The sequence below is a fragment of the Choloepus didactylus genome, chromosome 2 (assembly GCF_015220235.1).
Source record: "Choloepus didactylus isolate mChoDid1 chromosome 2, mChoDid1.pri, whole genome shotgun sequence".
NCBI lineage: Eukaryota > Metazoa > Chordata > Mammalia > Pilosa > Megalonychidae > Choloepus > Choloepus didactylus.
Window position 1 is genome coordinate 114,009,542 of NC_051308.1, and position 23,900 is coordinate 114,033,441.

Sequence of the window (23,900 nt, forward strand, 5' to 3'; positions counted from 1 at the left end):
TTGTGACATCAATTGTTAATCTGGGCATAAGAAGAATACATATAGTCATGCATAAAGTTCCTGTGGGAATAGGAGGCCCCAGATTTGTGATAAAGATTTTAACAGGCACTTAGGTCTTATTACAATATTTTGGGTAACTCCTATTTCCCAGGGACTTAGGATTCCTAACCAACATGGCTGCATAGGCCAGCACCAAGGCCAACTGACCTCATTTTCCCCATTTTGCATGGTCTGAGGCACAGGCAATGATAAGTTATTTCTATTCCCCCTTTTGGGCTGTAAAGCAGCTGGCTATTTAACTTGGATTCTCAATGCTTATATTGGTTCTTCCATTAGCATTTAAATGAGGGCAGGTGCAGGAAACGTGGCATTGCATTTAAGTGAGTTGAGGCTGATAGAGCTTTTAAGTCCATTATTATAGCCCATGCTTGAGTTATAACAATGGATGGTGGTCCACTGGTTAGCCTTCCCCACTAGGAAAGCTAAAAGTCCTATAGCTGTGTCCATGGCAGTAGAAGCACACCTAGAGAGTGGAAGGGGACTGAAGTAGTCCACATGTCCCATCTGGTGTGACAGCCCACATGGTTGACACACAGAGCATGAAGGGCACTATCTTGTGATGTCCAATAGCTGCTGGCAACAGTTACTTTCCATCATTGGCAGGTACCCCAGATGTCTTTCCATAATTCTTGTCCCCAGAGGGAGTGACCTATGATTGTCCATTGTTCTTGCTTCCAGGTACCATAAAGGCTTCCAGGTCATAAAGGCTTTGTAAATAGCTTAGCTTCAGTACAGATGGCTAGCATGTATCCTGGTTCATGCACTATTACTATTCACATGCTCTTACTCAACCTATTGACTGCTTTGCACAGCACCAGTCTCCCATCATATAGGGCCAGTACTGGCTTGTACTGCCACGGCTGTCCATGTGGGAGGCTGCCCACTAGCAGACCCATCAGGGTACCATGGGCAGTTCAGCAGCTACCTCAGGTGCAGCAACTTTAGATGTTGAATCCTCTATAAAGGACACTGGTCTGAAAATCTTATGCATTTTTGCACTCAGAGAGCTGGCATTGAAAATGCTGCCCTGTAGCAGGTAGGCTTTCTATTTGGTTAGTATGCTCAGTTGGACACTGTCAGAGTGTGGCTTAGAAGCAGTTCAGTTATCCACCCCTGAATAGGGATGGCCATTTTTAAGGTGACTGGGCATCTCTGGGTTAGTACCTCCACTTGCAATAAGGCATTATATGCAGCACACAGTTGCTTTTTTAGGGGGCTGCATCTCAGTTCTGCCCCTTTTCATAATTGTGACCAAAGGTCAAGGGGCGTTTGTTTAGAATGTTGCCTCTGCCACATACCCCACCCAGAGCCAATCTTAGTGCTGGCAACATCTGATTCACAGGGCAGGTCTGCATTGATGTTCCCCAGTGCTTGTGCCTGTGCTATTGCTCTTTTTTCTTTTTTAAACACAGCCTGTGGGAGGTGTCACATTCCCAGGGATAGCTTTGCCTAATCAAGACATACAAATGTTTTAACATTTGTGCTGAGGAACAAAAGTTCTCCAATACTCCCAGAACCCCAAGAAAGCCATTAGTTGCTTTGGTGTTTGCGGCACAGGGAACCATTGCATCTTATCAACGACAGCAGAAAGTATACTTTTGTTTTACCTGATCATGTAACACCTATGTCTGAAAGAATTACTGGTCAGCATGACATTATTAATGTAGTGAAATAGAGTTAAACTTGTGGGACTTTTTCACTTAGCCAAATCTTTTTGCCATGAGACCAAGGCAGAAGGTTGGGCTATGTACACAGTCTTGGGGAAGCACAGTAAAAGTCCATTGTTGGCCTCCTTAGGAGAAGGTGAATGCAGGTTGGATTGATTTTCCTAGGGAGATACTAAGGAAAGCATTAGCAAGATCCAATCACTCTATACCAGAGGCAGAATTCTCCTATATGGTTTGCAATGTGGTATTTTTTTCTATGCTTAACATTTTTTCCATTTTTTTATTGAGATTGTTCATATACCATGCAATTATCCAATGATCCAAAGTATACAATCACTTGCCCATGGTACCATCATACAGCTGTGCATCCATCACCACAGTTATTTTTTTCAATTTTTAGAACATTTTCATTACTCCAGGAAAATGAAACTCAAATCCTCCCATACCCCTAACACCCCCCCTCCATTATAGATTCATAGTATTCGTATAGTACATTTGTTACTGTTGATGAAAAATGTTAAAATACTGCTAACTGTAGTATATAGCTTTCAATAGGTATATATTTTTTTCCTATATGCCCCTCTATTATTAACTTCTAGTTTTAGTGTCATACATTTGTTCTAGTTCATGAGAGAGATTTCTAATATTTCTACAGTTAATCATGGACATTGTCCACCACAAGATACACTGTTTTATACATTCCCATCTTTTAACCTCCAACTTTCCTTCTGGTGACATATATGACTCCGAGCTTCCCCTTTCCACTTCACACACCATTCAGCACTGTTAGTTATTCTCACAATGTGCTACCATCACCTCTGTCCATTCCCAAATGTTTAAGTTCACCCTAGTTGAATATTCTGCTCATATTAAGCAACTGCTCCCCATTCTTTAGCCTCATTCTATATCCTGATAACTTACATTTCATGTCTATGACTTTACATATTATGAGTTCATATCAGTGAGACCCTGCAATATTTGTACTTATGTGTCTATCTTATTTCACTCAATATAGTGCCCTCAAATTTCTTCATCTACCCATTTTTTTATAAGACAGTTTTGTTCACACACCATACATTCCATCCTAAGTAAACAATCAATGGTTCCCTGTATAGAAATATATTTATGTATTCATCACCATTGCCACAATCTGTATAAGGACATCTCTATTTCTTCCATGAAGGAGGAGGAAGAGTCAAAGAAGGTAGAGAGGAGAAAAAAGAAAAACAGAAAAAGAGGAAAAAAAGAAAAAAAAGAAACAAACATGACAGCTAGTGTATTAGTTAGGGTTCTCTTGGGAAACAAAATCAATGAGAGATATCTCTGATAATCAAATTGTAAAAGTGACTCACGCAACTGTGGGTATGCACGAGTCCAAATTCTGCAGAGCCGTCAACAAACTGTCAACTCCAAGGAAGATGTCTGATGAACTCCTCGGGAAACGAACCGACAACTTCGACGACCTCCTCAGGAAACGAACCGGCAACTTCGACGAACTCAGGAAATGAACTGGGATCTTCGACGAACATGCTCAATGAACTCCTCAGGAAACGAACCGGCAACTTCGACGAACTCCCCAGGAAATGCTTCACCGGGCAGCCGAAGAAGAAGTGAAGGTTCTCTAACCGTCCAGCTTATAAGCCTTCAACTGATCACCCAGACCAAATCCAGCCAATTGCATTCTCTCATTGTGGAAGGCACGCCCCTTGATGAGTCATCAGTCAGCCGCAGTCAATTGACTGATGATCCAACAAACCGACTGATCACCCGGACCAAATCCAGCCAATTGCATTCTCTCATTGTGGAAGGAACGCCCCTTGATGAGCCCATTGGTTTATTAACTAGCCTCAAATATCCTCACAGCAATTGTCAGGCCAGTGCCCGCTTGAGCAGACAGCTGGGTCACCTAGCCAAGTTGACACATGAACCCAACCATCATAGCTAGGAAGCAACAAAAGGAAAGATAGCATTAATCTAAAGTACAATAAAGAGTCAGACAACATCACCAATGCCAGGAATCCCATACCCTTCCTCTATGTCCTCCCCACCATATGCATTTAGCTTTGGTATATTGTCTTTGTTATATTAAAGGAAGCATAATACAATGTTTCTGTTAACTGTAGTCTCTAGTTTGCCTTGATTGTATTTTTCCCCCAATCCCACCCCATTTTTAACAACTTGCAATGTTGAAATTCATTTATTCTACCTCATGTAAAAACATATTTGTACCTTTTATCACAATTGTTGAGCACCCAAGGTTTCACTGGGTTATACAGTCCCAGTCTTTATCTTCTGTCTTTTGTTCTGGTGTTCCACATGCTCCTAATCTTCCTCTTTCAACCATACTCACAGTCATCTTTGTTCAGTGTATTTACATTGCTGTGCTACTATCTCTGAAAATTGTGTTCCAAACCCCTTACTCCTGTCTTTTCTTTTCTGTCCGTAGCACTCCCTTTAGTGTTTCCTGCAGAGGAGGTATCTTGTTCACAAACTCTGCTCATCAGAGAATATTTTAAGCTCTCCCTCATATTTGAAGGACAGTTTTCCTGGATATAGGATTTTTGGTTGGTGGTTTTTCTCTTTCAGTATCTTAAATATATTGCCCCACTTCCTTCTTGCCTCCATGGTTTCTATTGAGAAATCCGCACATAGTCTTATCAAGTTTCCTTTGTATGTGATGTATCACTTTTCTCTTGCTGCTTTCAGGATTCTCTCTTTATCTTTGACCTTTGATAATCTGATTATTAAGTGTCTTGGCATAGGCTTATTTGGATCTATTCTGTTTGGGGTACACTGTGCTTCTTGGATCTGTAATTTTATGTCTTTCATAAGAGATGGGAAATTTTCATTGATTATTTCCTCTATTTTTGCTTCTGCCTCTTTTCTCTTCTCTTCTCCTTCTAGGACACCAATGACATGTACATTCCTGCATTTCATTTTGTCTTTAAGTTCCCAGAGATGTTGCTCATATTTTTCCATTCTTTTCTCTACCTGTTCTTTTGTGTGTAGGCTTTCAGGTGCCTTGTACTCCTGTTCCTGAGTGTTTTCTTCTGCCTCTTGAGATCTGCTGTTGTATATCCCCATTGTGTCTTTCATCTCGTGTGTTGTGCCTTTCATTTCCATAGATTCTGTCAGTTGTTTTTTAGACTTCCAATTTCTACCTTATGTAAACCCAGTGTTTTCATTATACACTTCATCTCTTTTGCCATATCTTCCCTAAACTTTCTGAATTGATCCAGCACCAGTTGCATCTCAGTTGAAGTGTAAGTTTGTTCCTTTGACTGGGCCATAACTTTGCCCCTCCTAGTGTAGGTTGTAGTTTTCTGTTGTCTATGTATCTGGCCTCCTTGGTTACCCCAACCAGGTTTTCCTAGACCAAAACAGGCTCAGGTCTTGGAGGGAGGCAATAGTTTCCAGTCTCCCTGAGGGTGTCTTCAAAGATTGATGCACCCTGTAAGGCCTCAAATCACTGTGCTTGTCTGCCCAGTAGGTGGCGCCTGTCAGCCTGTAGCTCCAGACTGGTGTAAGGAGGTGTGGCCCATGTCTGTTTCCCCCTAGGCTCTGGGGTTGGTTCTGAATGGAAGGTGGGTAGTAGAGCTTGGTACCACCTCTTTCCTCTTAGGGAAAATATTACCCCTGGGGAGAGGTTATTTGCATTTGAATTGTCTCTGATTCTGCTATCTCCACCGTTGTCTGGGTCTGAGCACTGGGAATTGAAAATGGCTGAGGCTTTCTTCACTGAGCAGAAAAAGGGACAGAAAGACCCCCTTCAGGGTCATCTGTGGCCCCCCTCAGTTTCACCTGTCGGCCACAGAGAGCACCTGGTCATCTGGGCTCCCCCTCCCTCCCAGAGAGGTCCTTCAGCTCTCCAAGATCAATTGTCACCAAAAGCCTCTGTCTGCTTTTTGGGGATTCATAGCTTGTGTTGAGCAGACCACATGTGTTAAATAAAAGCCCAGTTGGAGCTCAGCTGAGCTATATTTACTTGCTCGGAGAGTGCTGCTCTCTAGCACTTCAAGGCTTTGCAGTTTGGGCCATGTGGGGGGGGGGGGTGGTTCCCAGCTGAGGTCCACAGTTTTTACTTACAGATTTTATGCTGCAATCTCAGGCATTCCTCCCAATTCAGGTTGGTGTATGATGAGTGGATGGTCATGTTTGTCCCCCCACAGTTATTCCAGATTGTTTTCTAGTTGTTCCTGGCTGTTTATTAGTTGTTCCAGGGGGACTAACTAACTTCCACTCCTCTCTATGCTGCCATCTTCTTTCCTCTATGCTTACCATTTTTAATTGCCAGGCTTTATGAAAAAAAAGAATTTTAAACTACACCACTACACCTCCTCCATCTTTCTGCATCCAGCCCTTCCCCCATAGCTGCCTTAGGTGCTTAGGCCTTAGGGGCAGGGATAGGTGAAAGAGAAAGATAGAGGCTTGGCTTGCTGAACTTGGATTTAAAAGTTTTAAATCAGGGCATTGGAATTTAGGGAGTTTCTATGACCTTCTTTTATTTATGCCCAATTATTATATCTATTTCACTGAAAGCTATGACCTGGACAATTGGAAAAGGTCTCTGCCTTTTCCAGAGGCAGCTCTCTGGCAGCCTTCTGCTGCCTTAGGGAAATTGCAAGGGTGATTTCTTTTTAATGTCCAGGTTTGTTTACAGTAATTACAAAACTAAGGCTTTGAACCCTGCTGTCTAGAGGGTTATTTATTTTTCAACCTGCAGTTTTCTGCCTTTCTTACAACAGTCTGTTGTAGCTAGCCATACTGCACACAACAATGGCTAGCCAACTGCAGTGTAGTCAAGCAAGTGGGTGACCCCTTCCCACCTCAAGGAAGCAGGCCACCCCAGGCTTATCCCTGAGGACTTGTGGGCTTCTCTTTCTCAAAAGTCTGCCATAGCTGACCATACCACACATAACAGCCAGCCAATTACAGTGCAGTCAAACAAATGGGAGACCCCTCCTCACAATGAGGAAGCAGACCACCCAGGACTCCCTTCCCAGGACTCAGGCCCATTACAGCTGGTGGCTCTTTGTTCCTCCTGGCTGGCACACCAATTGTTCTAACCCAGTTTAGCCCTAAGACCAAAGAACACACCAGGCACTTAAGTGGACATGGGTTTAATTGGGACTTACTAACAGGAGACGATGGAGATGATGGTCTTGGTTGTGGCCAGCCATGGAAAGGGAACCAAACAAAAAAGAGGGAGGAGTGCCAAAGGGGCACTTATAAAGGTTTGTGACAATGGAGTTTCTCTTGGTTAGAACAAGGTCTCATGAGATTTGATTCCTAACAGTGATAAGGGGAGGGAAGTTTAAATGCTTCCCCCCCAGGGGAGAGGAGCCTGTTGCCTAGTCATGTAGGCAGCTGTGTGTATCTCATAATGGAGGAGGGGGCAGATTCCCAGGCCCTGGATGCTTACAAGTAGGGTTCAAATTAGTGAGTTTTATATTTCTATGTTTCCAGGGTTTTTGGAGTGTCTACCTTCCTATTTGTGTCTGTTTGTGCAATGTATATTTTCCTATCTCCAGATGGTAATACCAAATTGGCAAATAAAAATTCTTAAAAGAGTTCTATTCAAATTGCTTAAGGATAAATAAGTGCATTTATATATATATAAATTAGTAGTCCTGGAGTCCCAAAAAGAAAGGCACTATGTTTCAAGGCCTTAGTACCTGTAATTACTGTAAACAAACCTGAACATTAGAAAGAAAGCACCCTCTGAAATTTCCTGAAGACAGAAGAGAGCTGCCTCAGGAAAAGGCAAAGACTTTTCCAACTGTCTGGATCACAGCTTTAGATGAAATAGATCTAATAACTGGAACAATTAAAAGAAGGGTATAGGGACTCTCATCAACACTAAGTCCTCCTTAGGGGTCTTAAATTCCCTCACCCTCATTTGAAACTTTTAAAACCAGGCCTCATTCTTTCTGTCTCAACTATGCTCTGCCCCCAGCTATGGGGGAAGGATTGGGTGCAGAAAAATGGGGGAGGTGGGGCTTGGTAGTTTAGAATTCTTTCTATGGGGCCTGGAAATGACAAATGGTAGGCACAGAGGAAATGTGAAAAAGGCCATGTTTGTTATAAGAGAAGTCCCCAATTAAATTTTTTTCCAATAATATGTTATTGTATTATTGGAAATAACCACAATAAACAAATCATTATTAAAATATAAATAGCCTTGGGATAGGGGCAATTGAATAAGATCTAATTGCCAAATTTTAGTAAATAAGAAAATGTCTTTGAGAGCTATGGGAAAGTTTTCCTGGATTTATGCTTTGGACAAATTAAACAATTGTATATTTAAAAGTTTGATGCTTTTGAGGTTGTCCATAATTTTAGGATATTATGGAAATAAAGAGATTAGTTTTTAACCTCTAATAGAAAAAGGAGCATTTTATCTAATAGATCTTTAAGATGAGAAAAATGAAAGTTTGTGCTTAATGAAATTAAATTATTAGTTTGACAAACTATTTTTAAAATTATGCTCTGTAGGATGTTGTCAAAGATCTTTTTGATAACTTCAGGTATGCGAGTATGTAAAGTAACACAGCATGTGTTTTTTTAAATAAAGGGGCATAGTTTTGTCCTCAAGAATGTGTAGGACAGAGCCTGGGTGAATATGGAAAGTTGTGGAAATTTGTGGAAATGAATCTTATTTGTTATCGTCAAGGCTGACTAAATTTTGATAAGTTTGCCTAAGGGAGTATAGTTTTATAAATGGCTAGTTTTGATGTGTAAGACAAGACCTGAATGGCTATGGAAAGTTGTAGAAGGACTGTGAAAGTGAATTTTGTTTGTTGTAGTCAGTGCTGACCAAACCTCTTACTAAGAACAGACAATTCAAGAAAACTTTTTTAATAGAAGGAAAACCAAATTCCAGTTTTGCATCAGTGTACTATTTTATACTAAGGTTCTTAAAAAATTTGTAGATAGATCTATCAAATCTTATCCAACTTCAACAAGAAATAAAATTCCTTTTTTGCAAACATTCTACAACTTTCTATCTCCATTCAGATTTTATCCTACATTTCTTCTTTCTCATTCTGTAACAACCAGTCATTTTATTTTAGGGTGAAATTATTGTCTTTTTTTAAAACAAATAAAAATACATCCTGCATTCCTTATATTCTTAGGTTACCAAAATAATTTTGGAAACTGTTTTTAAACTGACATCCTACAAAACACAATTACCATCAAAATAAAACTTGTCAGAATAATGATTCAACTTGGTTGAATGTAAACTTACATGTATTTTTTCATTTAAATACCTAATAGATGTAATATTAGCTTATTTGATCAATAAACCTATACATGTTAAGGAAGAACATCTCCAAAAAATGCATGCCTTTTTTTCTTTGTATTTAACATTGATAACTCAGAAGGCATAGTTGTTTCTTTCAAATTAATCTTAAATTAGTATACAACTAGAAGATTTACAGGTTAAATTTATCAACCATGAGTGAGAAAAAATAAAATAAAATACAGAGATAAAAACTCAATAATTTATGTAAAAGCATTGCTTTCTGATTTTTGCCCCACTTTATTTTTTTAATTTTAATCAGGATTTTTCTTGTGTTTTGGGTAAAGAAGTTATTTTAGAATTATTATATCTGTTAGAAGTTTTTAAATATTAATTAAAGAATGTACCCAATTTTTTTTTGGTGGAGTCTGGAAACATTTGTTTTTTAAGTGCACCTTTTCAAATGTATAGTCTTGTTTAGATTAACATGTCCTCATCATGGCTACTGTAGTTCTAAGCAATTTTTAGTTTAAAATATCTATTTTTTAAGAAAGCTATATGAGGAATCCATTTTAAACTGGGTCTTCTATGTGCCTAGTGTTTACTATTTTCCCTTTAAAAACAGACAACCTTGTTTCCAATGTCCCTGTTGTTTGCAAGATAGCTAGCTACTGTATTATACTTTTTTCGTTGGAGGTACTTCCATTTTCGTATTAATTGGCACTAAAGGTTACAATTGGGAATTTTAAAAATCATTTTTCCCCACCCTTTTGGAATTGCTGTAATTGTAAAGCTATTATTATTTTTTAAATCCTGATCCAAAGTTTTTGTTTAGCTAATTTAACAAGTTTATCAAAGGGGGGGGGCTTTTTACATAAGTTTGTGATTTTTTAACAACTTCCTAAGATTAGGAGGACAAGAAGGTGAAAGAGGAACTGACACTGCCTCAGAAAATTTAGAAGTTTCAGACAGTTTTTCAAGTTTAGTTATATGTTTAGCTAGGCCTTTCTTTTGTTAATTTGGTATTTGTTTCTTGAAAAGAGGCAATTTTGAAATCTGTAACACATTTGGAAGCTTCCAAATACTAATTAAAACAAGGTATTCCATTCAGGCTGTTTGATCGTATAGCCCCCATCTTCTAATTGTGCATGAAAATACATTAATTTGAGCATATTACAAGAGGTTTATTGTAGCAATTATAATTCAAGATTATCTTTAGTATGTCAGGTCCAGCGAAATAAAAATTTGTATGATGCAGGACTATAATTCTTATACATAAAAGTACCTGGAGTGCTTGATGTGGTGGACCATTAGAAATTTTTTGTGCAGATTTCATTGAGATATATTTACATACCATATATTCCATCCAAAGTATACAATCAGTGTCTCATGATATAATCATTTAGTTGTGCAATCATCATTACACTCAATTTTAGACCATTTCCTTTGCTGCAAAGAGAAAGCACACACCAAAAAAGAAAACCCCAAGCATCCAATATTCCTTATCCCCCTCTATTATTGACCCCTAGTATTGGTGTGGTACACCTGTTACTGTTGATGAAAGAATATTAAGGTATTACTGTTAACTATAGTCCATAGCTTGCAATATGTAATTTTCCCCATATACTACTCTGTTGTTAACTCTTTATACAAGTATTGTATCTTTGTAGTAGTTTGTGCAAGAACTGATTTATATTTGTAGTGTTAACTGGTGACATACATGACTTTACAAAAATCCCTTTCAACTATTATGACACTATTACTTATTATCCCAAAATAGATTACCATCACCTCTATCCATTCTCAAACATTTAAGTTCAACTTCATTAACAACTCTGTACATATCAGGCAACTGCTCCCCCTTCTCTAACTTCTACCTATCTCTAGGTACCCTCTATTCTATGTATTAAGACTCTGAATTTATATACTCTAGTTACCTCATATTAATGAAATCATATAGTATCTGTCCATTTGTGTCTGGCTTATTGCACTCAGCATTAGGTCCTCAAGGTTCCTCCATGTTGTCACATGCTTCAGGACCTCACTCTTTCTTACTGCTGCATAATTTTCCATCATATGTATGTGTAAGGTTTTGGCCCTGGGCCCTCACCCTACCCCCACCCTTAGGAATTTTGCAATAGAGCCACCACCCTGCCCCACCCTAGGAACACTGCAGGTCTGCAATAAACCACCACCCCCACCCTAGAAATCCTGCAGGTCTGCAATAAGCCACTGCCCCCATCCTTAGAGATCCTGAACTTTTAAAATGTTAAACTTTCCCAATCCCAAACTGCCCACCCCTGCTCTCAAACTAGCCAATGGAAATCTGCCAGCTACCCCTTTTCCCAAAAGTAGCCACTAAAAGACTGCAAAGCTAAACCTGCCAGCCTCCCCATCCCTGGACAAAGAACTTCCTGCCAACCATCCTTTATAAGCCCTACTATTCTCTTGGCTCAGGGCTGTTGCCATTTTTTTAGACTTCAGCCTCCCTGTGCATTGACAGATAATAAAATTCCTTTTGATCGAGCTTTTGTCTCTTCTCTTCTTGATTAAAAAACCCAACATTTTGGTGTTGAAACCCAGGATTGAGAAAAATTAGACAGTCCAGAACCCACTTACCTGACTCCAACACCTACCACTGGCAAATTGCCTCAGGGTAAGGAGAAATCACCTTCTCTTTCTCCAGCACTCTCTTTCTGTGTTGTCTGGGACTACATTCACGGGAATCCCAGCACTAGGTGAGTTGCTACTGCTGGGTCCTGGACTCTAGGGGGGTGAAGAGGATGGTGGAACACCACTATCCACTCCTCCATCACTGCATTGGAGCTTAGAAACTCTCAAGGTGGGGGGATGCCCTCTTGATTGCTCCTAAGCTCGAGAGCTGGGATTTCTCCTTAGCCTAGAAACCTCAAAGAACTTGGCCTCAAGATAGATCTAAAACCTAAGAAGCTCATTTTCTATTGTAATTCTGCCTGGCCAGAATATCCACCTGGCCAGAAAACGGAACTCTTGACCCCCAAATTCCTTTAACCTTAACAATTATTGTCAGCATCTCAGCAAGTGGAGCGTAGTCCCACATGCCTAGGGCTTCTTCAACCTGCACAGGTGCCCCTCCTCTCTCCCCCTCTCTCTGCTCCTTTCTCTGCCAAACTTGTCCCACTCATCAAATCCTTCTCCTTCTCCTCCCAACTCTTCCTTCAATCTTGCTGAAAACCTTTTTCTTAATTTTCCTCTTCCTCCTTATGCAGACCCTCCTGGACAAGCTGAAATTGCTGTGAAACCACAGCCAGTAATCAACCCTCCCCCCATCTCTAGATTCCACCTCAGAGTCTCAACCCTCCTTTCCTTCCCCACAGAGGACCCACTCCACTCAACCTCAGTCTATGCTCTCCTTGTGAGAAGTGCCTGGACCAGAGGGTCCCATCCGTGTCCATGTTCCCTTCTCTCTTTCTGACATTTCCCAAATTAAACAGTGCCTAAACCCAGACTCTAAAAGACTCTGCCCCTTTTCTCTCCAGTCTCAGAAATGCCCTCCTGCACTATGCTAATTTCTAGCCTGACAAGCCTGGGGCTAACCTACTCCTAATTATGCATGTGTCAATTACTAACAAAAGCCTTAAAAAAAAACCCTCAGCCCTGTCTACTTTACAAGAAACCACTAAAATTCTAACTGTTTCAGGCCCCTCCAGGCCAGAGAACATCAAACTCCCAAGGCCAATCCAATCCATGGCTCCAGCCTCCCAATCTCCTGGAGCTTGCCATGGACAACTCAAAATGCCCAGGTACCAAAAAATCTCCAGTATCCACAATCATGCTGATGAAACCAAGGGTAATGCTCTCAGTTGCAGGTAAAAATATTTCATTCCTTTATTCTCCAGGCCACTAATCTGCTTCTCAGTCTCTATTGTGGGAATAGATGGTATAATCTCTAGGCCCCTGGAAACCCATCCACTGCCATATACCCTCCATAGTATACCTTTCTCTCATTCCTTTTTAATAATCCCAAAATGCTTCACCCCTATCCTGGGAATCCTGATTAAAAAATTATGTATTTCTGTTTCAATAATGCATTAACTAAAGTGTTTTAAGTATTTAGCATTATTCTAACAAGTTTAATTTTAATGGTAATAGTATGATATAAAATGCTTGTTTAAGAACAGTTTCCAATATTATTTTAATAACTTAAATGTAAAGGGAATGAGGTGTTTTTATTGAAAGGAAAATGGAAGTAGTTTCTTTTAAAATGTGGAGCAAAACCTAAAATGGATACAGAAAGTGGCAGAAAGTTTGTGGAAAGGGAAATTTATTTCTGTGGTCAAAGTTAGAGAATGGTAAAAACTAGTGATACCATTGCTTAATAATGCGTAGCCATTCTTAAAAGCTGTGTGTGCAGCTACAAAAAAGCCTTAATGAAAAGGCTATGCAATTAACCCAAGCAGAATTAAAAACACTCTAGATAAAAATTTACAAATACTGGAATGCCAATACACTAGAGTAAAAGGGCATAAGCTGCCCAATGGGCAAATTAAATATATCCTAGTTTTCCCTAACTGAAACCCTAAAATGTAAACCCCTGTCTGAGGAAAGTAAGCATACTCAACCTCCGGTCCAAAGTAAGCATGTTCAACTTCTGGTCCAACAAAGGGTTAAAACAGGGGAAATTCAACACCCTAATCCCCAAGAAGGGAAGAGAGTGGGGCAACTGCCACTGCCTAGCAGTAGCTCCTGATTAAAAGGAAGGGAAGAATGGCCACAAAATGGTACCCTTGGTTTTGACACCATAAGCCAATTAAATCTTTTTTTTTTTTTTGCAAAAACAAAGGGAAATAGGTTGAAATTCTTTATGTCCAACTTTTTATAATCCTCTGTCAGGACAGAATCATGAGGTGAGCTTGTAAAGTATGTTACCTTAAAGGTAAAATGGAGGCTTGTAAAGAATGTTACCTTAAAGGTAAAATAAAAACTAAATCTCTCTATCTCAGGAAAAAAAAAGGAAGCAGATATTCTAAATAACCCATTGTTAGTCAAAATTCCACAACTTGAGGCATCAAAAAGGCTCAGGAACAAAAATCTCCTAAACCTAGCCTCTGAGCCCACCAGACCTATAGCAAATGGGAACATGGGAAGTAAAAGGATCCATGTCCCTTTTTCTATAACAGACTTAGCACAATGTAAGAGACAATTAGGGGAATTTTCTGTAAACCCCTCCAAATTTATGGAGGAATTCAAAATCTAGTCTTAACTTATGAGTTTACTTGGGAGACATTCTTATTCTTTCCTCCTCCTTCACTCCTGAGGAAAAGTGGAGGATCTGGGCAAAGGCCCAAGGACATGCAAATAAACTGCAAGGGAAACAGCCCACATGGTACAGAGCTGGGACTGAAGCTGTCCCTAGCACAGACCCTGTCTATAACTATCAGAGGGAACAATAAAATCTGGAGGCAAGGGACCATATAATTACTTGCCTAATAGAAGGTAAAAGCAAGTCATGTTAAAAACCCACTTTATAGGGCAGTCAGCTTCAGACATAAGGAGAAAACCGCAAAAAAAAAAAAAAATCCTCAGGACCTCAAACACTTATGAATAACCTTATGAACACTGCCTCTTCTGTCTTTAATAATTGGGACCGGACTGCAGAGGAGGAGAAAGCACAGAGGGACCAGAATGAGGTGAGACTCATAGCTTTAGCTGTAAATGATAACCAGCCACCTAGGGCCACTTGGGGGCAAAAGCCACTGGGAATCTGTCATCAATGTGGAGACACAGGGCACTGGAAACAAGAGTGCCCCCAAGAATAAAAGGAGCCCCAAGGATGAAGAGAACATCCAGGGCACTGTCCACAGTGTGGGAAGCCAGGACACTGAGCCTGAGAATGCATTGAGCCCCCAATGGGGAGCAAGGCCTCTCTAAAAGCCCTGCTGTCCACCCCCAACCAGTACTGAAGGGCCTGGGGCAAATGGCTCCCTGAATCTCACCAAAGAACATAAAGATCATTGAGCCCTGGGTGTCTCTTGATGTGGCGAGTAAGACCATTAATTTTTTTTTAAATTAATGCAGGAGCCACCTATTCTGTCTTAACCTCTCACTCCAGTCCTCTCTTTTCTAAAACCTGTCCCATTGTGGGAGAAGATAAAAAATCTCAAGCTTGAGGCTTTACCCCACCTCTCCCTTGCCAAATTGGGAAAAACCTGTACTTTGCTTAATAATTGAAAGCTTCAAAACTTTAAAAGAGAATAGAGACATCATAAAATGAGCTAAAGAAAATGCAACTAACAACACATTCTAGCTTAGCTCTCTCCTATGCTACTTTTCATCTCCTCTGCATTCATTCTGGGACCTTGTTTCTTACAATTTCTAACCAGGTTTATTCACAGAACTGATCCAGCTGTGACAAACCAGGCTACTCCTCCAACAAAAACATCCTTACCAGCCACTATCACATAATGGAACATAGGAAAAACTCTATGCCCCCCCCCCGTCAGCCTGAAGCAGATACAGAAGGACAGACCTGTGTCCCCCAATATCCCTAGGGAAAAAAAAAAAGCCTGGAATTTAAGATTTAGGCCCTGGGCCCTCACCCCACCACTGCCCTAAGGAATTTTGTGAAAGAGTCACTGCCCTACCTCAACATAGGAATCCTGCAGGTCTGCAATAAGCCACTGCCCCCACTCTTAGGGATGCCGAATGTTTAAAATGTTAAACTTTCCAGCTCCCAAGCCCCTGCTCTCAAACCAGCCAATGGAAATCTGCCAACTCTCTCCTTTCCCAAAAGTAGCCACTGAAAGACTGCAAAGCTAAACCTGCCAGCCTCCCCATCCCTGGACAAAGAACTTCCTGCCAACCATCCTTTATAAGTTCTACTGTTCCCTTGGCTCAGGGCTGTTGCCATTTTCTTAGGTTTCAGCCCACCTGTTGCACAGCCTGACAATAAAACTCCTTTTGATCAAGTTTTCATCTCTTCTCTTCTGGGTTAAAAACCTAAGAGTATATACTACATTTTGTTTATCCACTCATCTGTTGATGACACTTGGATTGTTTCCATCTTTTGGCAACTGTGAATAATGCTACTATGAGCATCAGTGTGCAAATGTCTCTTAGTGTTCCTGCCTTCAGATCTTCTTTGTATATACCAAATAGCAAAATTGATGGGTTGTAGGGCAACTCAATATTTAGTTTTTGGAGGAACCACCAGGTAGTCTTCCACAGTGGCTGTACCATTTTACATTCCCACCAGCAGTGAATAAGTGTTCATGATTCTCTACATCCTAACATTGGTAGTTTCCTGTTTCTTCAGTAGTGGCCTGTTCTGGTTTGCTAATAATGCCATGATGCAAGATACCAGAAATGGATTGGCTTTTAAAAGGGAGGTTTATTTGGTTACAATTTTACAGTCCTAAGGCTATAAAAAAGTTCAAACTAAGGAATCAACAAGGGGATACCTTCACTGAAGAAAGGCCAATGGCATCCGGAACACCTCTGTCAGCTAGCTGGCTGGTGTCTGCTAGTCCTTCACTCCTGGGCTGTGTTTCAAATGGCTTTCTCTTCTTAGCTTTGAATCTCCAAATGTTCTTCTATCTGCATCTCCAAGCATCTCTCGGTGTCAGCTTTCAACAGCTATCTTCAAAATGTCTCTCTCAGCTGCTCTGAGCTCCTTTGTCTGTAAGCTCTCTTATAGGATTCTGGTGATTTAATTAAGACCCATCCTGAATGTGTGGAGCCCACACTTCCATGGAAATATCTAATCAAAATATTTCACCTACAGTTGGGTGAGTCACATCTCCATGGAAACAACCTAATACAAATATCTTACAAGACTGGATTAAAATATGGCATTTGGGGGACATACCATATCCATACCAGCACACGGCCATTCTTATAGGTTAGAGATGATATCTTATTGTGGTTTTGATTTACATTTCCCTAATAGCTAATGAAGTTGAACATCTTTTCATGTGCTTTTTAGCCATTTGTATTTCCTCTTCAAATATGTCTGTTCCTATCCTTTGCCCATTTTATAATTGGGTTGTTTGCACTTTCATTATTGAGTTGTAGGATTTCCTTATAGATACTGGATCTCAAGCCCTTATCAGATACATATGGCTACCAAATATTCTCTCCCATTGAGTTGGCTGCCTCTTCACCTTTTTGACAAAGTCCTTTGAAGCACAGAAGTGTTCAGTCTTGAGGAGTTCCCTTTTCTCTATTTTTTCTTTTGTTGCTTGTGCTTTGGGTGTATGGTCTAAGACTCTACCTCCTATCACTAAGTCTTGAAAATGTTACCCCATATTTTCTTCTAGGAGTTTTATGGTGTTGGCTCTTATATTAAGTATTTGATCCACTTTGAGTTAATTTTTGTATAGGGTGTGAGGTAGGGGTCCTCTTTCATTCCTTTGAATATGCACATCCAGTTCTCCCAGACCCATTTATTGAAGAGACTATTCTGTCCGTATTCAGTGCATTTGAGGACCTTGTCAAAAATCAACTAACCATAGATCTGAGGGTCTATTTCTGAGCTCTCAATTTGATTTCATTGATCAATATGTCTATCTTTCTGCCAATACTGTGCTGTTTTAACCACTGTGGATTTATTATAAGCTTTAAAGTCAGAAAGTGTGTCTTCTTTAGGACATTTTTGGTTACTCAAGGCCTCTTTCCCTTCCAAATAAATTTGAGAACTAAGTTTTCCAAGTATACAAAGTCAGTTGTTGGAAATTTGATTGGTATTGCATTGAATCTGTAGATCAACTTGGGTAGAATTGGAATCTTAATGAAATCCAGCCTTCCTATCCATGAACATGGAATGTCTTTCCATCTATTTAGGTCTTCTTTGATTTCTTTTAGCAATGTTTTGTAGTTTTCTGTGCATAGGTCCTTTACATCCCTGGTTAACTTTATTCCTATATACTTGATTCCTTTAGTTGCTATTGTGAATGGAATTTTTTTCTTAATTGCATCCTTGGTTAGGTCATTACTAGTGTATCGAAACACTACTGATTTTTGCACACTAATCTTGTATCCCTCCAATTTGCTGGATCTATTAGTTCAAGTAGTTTTGTCATAGATTTCTCAGGATTTTCCAACTATAGGATCATGTCATCTGCAAATAATGAGAGTTTTACTTCTATATTTCTGATTTGGATGCCTTTTATTTCTTGTTCTTGACTAATTGCTCTGGCTAGAACTTTTAGCACAATGTTGAATAACAGTGGTGACAGGGCATCCCCGTCTCATTCCTGATCTTAGGGTGGAAGACTTTCAGTCTCTCATGACCTTTACTATGGGTGTTTCATATATGCCCTTTATCATCTTGAGGAAGTTTCCTTCGATTCTTACCTATTGAAATGTTTTTATCAAGAAAGGATGCTGAATTTTGTAGAATGCCTTTTCAGCATCAATCGAGATGATCATGTGATTTTTTTCCTTTTGATTTGTTAATGTGTCGTGTTCATTAATTGATTTTCTTGTGTTGAACCACCCTTGCATGCCTGAAATAAGCCCCACTTGCTTGTGGTATATAATTCTTTTAATGTGCCATGGTATTTGGTTTGCAAGCATGTTGTTGAGAATTTTTGCATCTATATTCATTAGGGAAACTGGCCTGTAGTTTTCCTCCCTTGTAGTATCTTTATCAGGTTTTGGTATTAGAATGATGTAAGCTTCATACAATATATTATGTAGTGTTCCCTTTTCTTCAGTTTTTGGAAGAGTTTGAGCAGGAATGGTGTTAGTTCTTCTTGGAATGTTTGGTAAAATTCCCTTGTGAAGCCATCTGGCCCTTGGCTTTTCTTTATAGGAAGGTTGTTGATAACTGATTGAATCTCTTTACTTGTGACTGGTTTGCTGAGGTCTTTTTATTTCTTCTTGAATCAGTATAAGTTGTTCATGTGTTTCAAGGAAACTGTCCATTTCATCTAAGTTTTGTAGTTTGTTGGCATAAAGTTGTTCATAGTATTGTATCCTCTTATTTTTTTTTTAATTTCTTTGGGGTTCATGGTAATGACCCTCTCTCATTTCTGATTTTATTTATTTGCATCTTCTCTCTCTTTGACTTTGTCAGTGTAGCTAAGGGCTTGTCCATCTTGTTGATCTTCTCAAAGAACCAACTTTTGATTTTATTGATTCTATTTTCTTGTTCTCCAATTCATTTATTTCCACTTTAATCTTTGTGATTTCTTTTCTTCTACTTGATTTAGGCTAATTTGCTGCCTTTTCTTTAATTTCTTCAGTTGTTCAGTTAGGTCTTTGGTTTTAGCTCTTTCTTCCTTTTCAATATAGACGCTTATAGCTATAAATTTCCCTCTTAGCACTGCCTTTGCTGCTTCCCATGGTTTTGACACTTTAGTATTCTTGTTTTCATTCATCTCCAGATACTTATTGATTTCTCTTGAAATTTCTTCTTTGACCCATTGATTGTTTAAGAGTGTGTTTAAGAGAGGGGGTCATTACCATATGTTTGTGAAAGTTCTGGTTCTTTGATGGTTATTGATTTCCAGTTGCATTCCATTATGATCAGAAAAAGTCCTGTGAATAATTTCAATCTTTTTAAAATTATTAAGACCCATTTTGTGCCACAGCATGTGATCTATCCTGGAGAATGCTTCAAAAGCACTTGAGAAGAATGTATATCCTGGTGTTTGGGGGTGCAACAATCTATATATGTCTGTTAGGTCTAATTTATATATCATATTGTTTAGGTTCTCTATTTCCTTATTGATCCTCTGTCTAGTTGTTCTATCTATTGAAGAGTGGTGTGTTGAAGTCTCCCACTATTATTGTAGAAACATCTATTGCTATCTACAGTTTTGCCAGTGTTTTCCTCATGTACTTGAGAACACCTTGATTGGGTGCATAAATATTTATGATTACTTCCTCTTGGTGAATTGCCCCTTTTATTAATATATAGTGTCTTTCCTTGTTTCTTACACATCTTTGCATTTAAAGTCTATTTTGTTTGATATTAGTAGAGCTAACCCAGCTTTCTTTTGGTTTACCACATGTGTGGAATATCTTTTTCCATCCTTTCACTTTCAACTTATTTGTGTATTTTGGTCTAAGATGAGTCTCTTGTAAACAGCAAATAAATGGATCATATTTCTTAATTCATTCCACCAATCTGTCTTTTACATGGGGAGTTTAATCCATCAACATTCAAAGTTATTAATGTAAAGGCAGTTCTTGATTCAGTCATCATATCTTTTGGTTTTTGTGCCAGTTTGTATATATTATGTCCCCCAGGAAAAGCCATATTCTTTACTGCAATCTTGTGGGGGCATATTGACTAATCTTTTTGATTAGGGCATGACCTCTTGATTGAATATTTTCATGTAGATTTGACCCCACCGATTCAGGGTAGGTCTTGATTAGTTTACTGGAGTCATTTAAAGGGAGCTTGCATAGAGAGCAAAACAATGAAAACATCCTGGGATATGCTAAGCCAGGAGACCCAGATGCTTGCTGATGCTTAGAGATGCTTGGTGATATGGACAGAAGGACATTTGGAGATGGTAAGCTAAGAGATACTAGCCCAGAGTTTGTTCTGGAGAAGCTAGGAAAGACAAGCCCAGAGACATTTTGGGGAAAGCCATTTTGAAACCAGAACCCTGGAGCAGATGCCAGCCATGAGCCTTCCCAGCTAACAGAGGTTTTCCAGATACCATCAGCTGTTCATGAGTTAAAGTATCTTCTTGTTGATGCCTTAATTTGGACAATTTTGTTTCCTTAGAAGTGTAAATTTGTAACTTAATAAATCCCCTTTACAAAAGCTAATCCATTCCTGTTATTTTGCATAACAGCAGCATTAGCAAACTGCAACGGTTTTTATTTGTCAGATCTATTTTTTTCTCTCTTTCTTTTTATCCTTTAAGTTACCCTTACTAATGCTCTTTAATTCTGTACCCTCCTCCAGATCTCACTCTCCTGTCTTTTTTTTTTTTTTTCTCCTGGCTGACAGAATTCCCTTTACTATTTCTTGCAGGGAAAGTCTCTTGTTAACATATTCTCTCAGCATTTGTTTACCTGTGATAATTTTAAACTCTCCCTCATTTTTTTTAGGACAGCTTTGCTGGATAAAGAATTCTTGACTGACAATATTTCTCTTTCAGAATCTTAAATATATCATGCCACTGCCTCATTGTCTCAATGGTGCCTGTTAAGTAGTCAGTACTTAGTCTTATGTGGCTTCCCTTGTATGTGGTGAATCACTTTTCTCTTGCTGCTTTCAGGACTCTTTCCTTCTCTTCAGCATTTGACAGCCTGATTAGTATGCATCTTGGAGTGGGTCTATTTGGATTTATTCTATTTGGATGTCATTGGACTTCTTTGACTTGCATATTTATGTCTTTTATAAGAATTGGGAAATTTTCCCCAATTATCTCCTCAAATAATCTTCCTAGCCTTTTAATCTTCTCCTTCTGGGACACCAATGATTCTTATAATTGTGTGTTTCACATTGTAAATAATTTCTCTGATATCCCACTCAAATTTTTCCATCTTTTTCACCATTTGTTCTTTTGTGCATCTGAATTCAGTTGCTCTGTCCTCTACTTTACTTATCCTTTCTTCTGCCTCTTCAAATCTGCTGTTATGTGCCTCTAGTATTTTTTTAATTTCATCTACCATATCTTCCATTTCTGTACATCTGCTATTTTTCTATTTATTTTTTCAAATTCTTCTTATTGCTCTCTAGTGTCTTCTTGATATCCTTTATCTCTTTAGCCAACTCATTGAAGTTATTTAGGAGATTTGTTTGAACATCTTTGATTAGTCATTCCAAATTCTGTGTCTCCTCTGGATATTTAATTTTGTCATTTGACTTGGCCATATCTTCTTGCTTCTTCATGTGCTTTGTGATTTTTTGTTGGTTTTTTTTTTTTTTTTGGCATTTGATTATCTTGATAAGGTTATTTTGAAAGTTGATTTCCCTTGCTCATCTAGATTTTGTAGTTGCTTGGGTTTGCATTGAAGGTCTCCTTTGGCAATTGGTTGGTTAGTACTTCACAGCCAAACCAAGGTCAGGGCCTACTACAGGAGATACAGTCCTTTTCAGAAGGCTGTTAGAGGCTGGGCATAAAAGCAGCTTGCCAGACTGCACTTTCCAAGTCTTCCCAGCAGATGGTGCTCTTGGGTCACCTCTTCCCTCCACCCCCACCTGCCCCTGACTGTGGCAGCCCACTAGGCAGGGATCCAAACAGGAAACAATCCAGTCAAGGCCACAGGCCTCCATGTGCACTGGAAGCTTCCAGCTCCAGGGGTGGGGGAAGACACTGAGCACCTTAACCAAGACCCTGCTTGTGGGCACAATGGGTCTGATGATTCCCAGGCTTTCAAATAGAAGGAACTCAGGCTGTGGGACTGAGGAGCTCAACTTCCCCAGCCTGAAGCCAGCCCAGGAGTGCCCTGCTTTTCACAAGCCAGCAAGATCCAGGCTGGTTGTACCCATGGGCCTCAGGGTGGTGGAAGAGCCCCTGGTGCTGCAATGCAGCTCCCTCTCTTGCCGCTCCCTGCCTTCTGCTTGCACTCTGGGCCTCCATGGAGTAAGGATGGGGGCAGCAGGACCTAGAGTGTCTCTCTCACCAGCCAACTGTCAGATCAGCATGGCTCTGCATTCCCTTTCCCACCCAAGGAGAGGGAACCCCAGTCTCCTCCAAAACCAAGCATCTGCAGCAATCTGCCTCAGGGATTGGTGGCAGGCACTGGGCACCACAGCAAAGCTCTGTGTATGGATAAAACCAGTTTGCTGGCTCCCAGGTTCCCGTGCAGGAATTCCAGCCTGCAGGACTGTGGGGTTCGGCCTCTCCAGTGGGCCACTGAGGTGGGAGTGCACTGCTCCTCAGCTGTCTGATGCAGCTGGTGCACACAGAGTGGGGCTACAGGTGTGGTCCTGATTTAGCACATTCACCCCAACCTCCCAATCATAGCCTCTCTGCTTTTACAACCAGGTCCTCCCTATATAATAAAGTGGTCCCTCTCCAGTGATCCAAACCCTGGAACCACAGTCCTGGTTGTTCTCTGCCTTTTCTCTAGTTGTTCCATGGTAGAAGAGTGAGTTTTGCCTATCCTATTCTGCTATCTTCCCAGAAGTCCACTCTATATTTTTGTTAAGAAATTGAACCCAATTGTTTCTGATTGAGAGAAATACCCAATTGTTTCTGACTGAGAGTGTAAAAAGCCTGACAGAATTTATCTTAGGGTTGGGTTAGTGAGGTATTTTACAGTGTACCTTAATGGGATACTTCTTTAACCTGGTAGATAGCCTGTCCCCAAGTTGTCCAACCTATGACCAGGTGCCCTTAGTTGCACAGAAATTGTATTGAGGGTAATAGGTGATCTATTGTCAGTCTTGCCTGTCCGTGACCACCCTATCCTTACGTGGGAGTGTTGGTCTTCAGAAGATGAGAGTTCTCATTAAAAGGAAGCATATGCCTTAAATAGTGTTAAAGTGCTTGATCTGTGCCACCAAAATGATTATGCGGTTGCTCTCAGTCAGGACAAAGCACAACTGAAATGTTAGGGAGGCATTCCTCCATACAATATCAGAGAAAGAGAGAAAGAAGAAATTCTAAATAATTGAGTACTCACCAAACAGGAGAAATTCCTATAAACCAAAAGGCAACCAAAAGGGACTGTTGCTACCAGTAAAATGAAAAGAAAAAAGTTCAAAATATAATCAGAAGAACAAAGTTCAAAATGTCCTTAACCAGAAGACATCCAAACAAAGGCCAGAACCTCAACCAAAGGAAGGGAGGTTCAGAACTGAGAGGACTCACCAAGAAAAATCCAGGGCTGTCAGGGAGATGACCAAGAGCAAGGGGCCCTAGCAGGCACTGTTCTCAAATCCAATGGCTGCTCCGGCATTGAGGTGGTGGTCACTTTGGATCCCGCTTCTTAACACCAGAAATATTGACCAAGAGATGCAAAGCAGCAAAAGCATT

At 40.0% G+C, this 23,900-nt stretch overlaps 1 protein-coding gene across 1 annotated transcript in view; it reads left to right on the forward strand.

Annotated features, from left to right (window-relative positions):
• Positions 1 to 22,810, forward strand: part of LOC119512952 (filaggrin-2-like) — a 45,244-nt gene extending 22,434 nt beyond the window's left edge. Inside the window, exons 9-10 of the mRNA XM_037807794.1 lie at positions 22,289 to 22,502; positions 22,592 to 22,810. Of these exons, the coding sequence (XP_037663722.1) occupies positions 22,289 to 22,502; positions 22,592 to 22,810 (433 nt within the window). The remainder of the gene's footprint in view (positions 1 to 22,288; positions 22,503 to 22,591) is intronic.
• The last annotated feature ends 1,090 nt before the right edge of the window (positions 22,811 to 23,900 follow it).